General features: G+C 23.5%; 1 protein-coding gene across 1 annotated transcript; it reads right to left on the reverse strand.

Annotated features, from left to right (window-relative positions):
- Window positions 1–1054: 1054 nt before the first annotated feature.
- LOAG_12493 (hypothetical protein) lies at window positions 1055–1437 on the reverse strand (the record flags this gene model as incomplete). The annotated part of the gene is made up of 2 exons (XM_003148006.1): window positions 1055–1144; window positions 1351–1437. The coding sequence occupies 2 exons, from the start codon at window positions 1435–1437 to the stop codon at window positions 1055–1057; spliced, it is 177 nt and encodes a 58-aa protein (XP_003148054.1).
- Window positions 1438–1720: the final 283 nt, after the last annotated feature.

Genomic DNA, 1720 nt, shown 5'->3' on the forward strand with positions numbered 1-1720 from the left:
GTTAATGAGAAAATTATCAGTTCATCCATATATCATCAAGAATTTATCAATTGCTATACAAAATATTTGATTTTTATCAAATTAAACCTATCATTCCATACGAATATTTCCATTTTTACTTAATTATAGTTAATCCTAAATTGATTACAATTAATCTTTTTTTTTTTATGACACAATTATTTTCTGGTTTGTTATCAGTACGATTTCTTCCGATCAAATTTTAATTGATTCAAACTTATTACTGATTTAATTGATTTTAATCATTTACTTATTTGTCCTAATTTTGATCAAATTACTTCTACTTGTTCGGTTTTTTTTTCCTGATCTCGTATTATTATTTTATCAAATATATGTGTGATTTTTTATTTTCAAACTTTTCATTTTTACTTAATAAATCATATTAATGATAATCATTTTAAGTTATTTCCCTATTCTAATACCTTGTACTTTTACTCTGTAATTATATTAATGACAATTATCATAACTTATTTCCTAATTCTAATATCTTGCATTTTTACATGATAATTATATTAATGATAATCATTTCATGTCATTTCCCTATTTTAATACCTTGCATTTTTACTTAATAAATATAATTACTGATAATCATTTCAAATTATTTTTTTCGTTTGCAAAAAGAAAACACAATTTTTAAAAAATTTTAATTAAATATTTTATTTCATTATCTAATCATAAATAAAAGATTAGTATGGTAAATTAATGAGACATATATATTTGTATAAAAAAATTTAAATAAAAACAATAATTGCTTTTATTTTTTTCAAAAAAAGAAAAAGAAGAAAAAAGCTGATAAATAATTGTAATTTGTAAATTTTCGTTGTTTTTTTTCTTCTTTAATTGAAATTTTCTTTAAATTTCTTCGAAATTTAACTATTTGAGGACAAAGGACAATTTTTTGAGTTGTAAAGTGAAGCTTAAATGTCATCATCATATTTGATATGTTTTAATCATAATTTAAAATTGAAAAATGAAAAAAATCGAAACAAATACAATGAATAAATGATAAACCATTTTACAAAGAGTATTTCTTATATCATTCATTCTTCTCATCATTGGTATGTTTTGTTGTCGTTGACAAATGTGATGTCATTGGTCGTCGACCATCTGATGTATGCACAAAATCCTGAAAATTTGGAAGAAAATTTAAAAAAAAAAAAAAGAACCAAACGGAATATCGATTCAAAATAATCGGGAAGAAAACGGTTAAATTGAAAATTAAGTTTTTTTTTTTTTTAAATTAGTTTTTTTTACTACCTTTCTATATACATAAAGTTATCCCTGTTTTGAAATTTTAAAAAAAAAAAAAAAAAAAAGCTAATATTAGCCAACCTTTAAACGTCTCTTTAATAAAGCTCGTTTTTCCTCACGTAAATCACGTTCCTGTTGTTCAAGTAATTGTTTTTCAGTTTGTGACATCGATTCACTCTAAAATTTTTGATAAAATAAATTGACGATTTTCCTTTGAGAATAGAATTTAAAAGTGTAAAGTGAAGAGGAAAGCAACAGGATAAAGTTTATGAGAATAAAGTTAGGATAAAATGCAAAAGAATAGCGTCAAAAATGCAATTCAAGACAATAGCGCCCATGAAGATGCAATTCAAGACAATAGCGCCCATGAAGATGCAATTCAAGACAATAGCGCCCATGAAGATGCAATTCAAGATAATAGCGCCCATCAAGATGCAATTCAAGACAATAG

Source organism: Loa loa (assembly GCF_000183805.2).
Source record: "Loa loa unplaced genomic scaffold supercont3.179, whole genome shotgun sequence".
Taxonomy (NCBI): Eukaryota; Metazoa; Nematoda; class Chromadorea; order Rhabditida; family Onchocercidae; genus Loa; species Loa loa.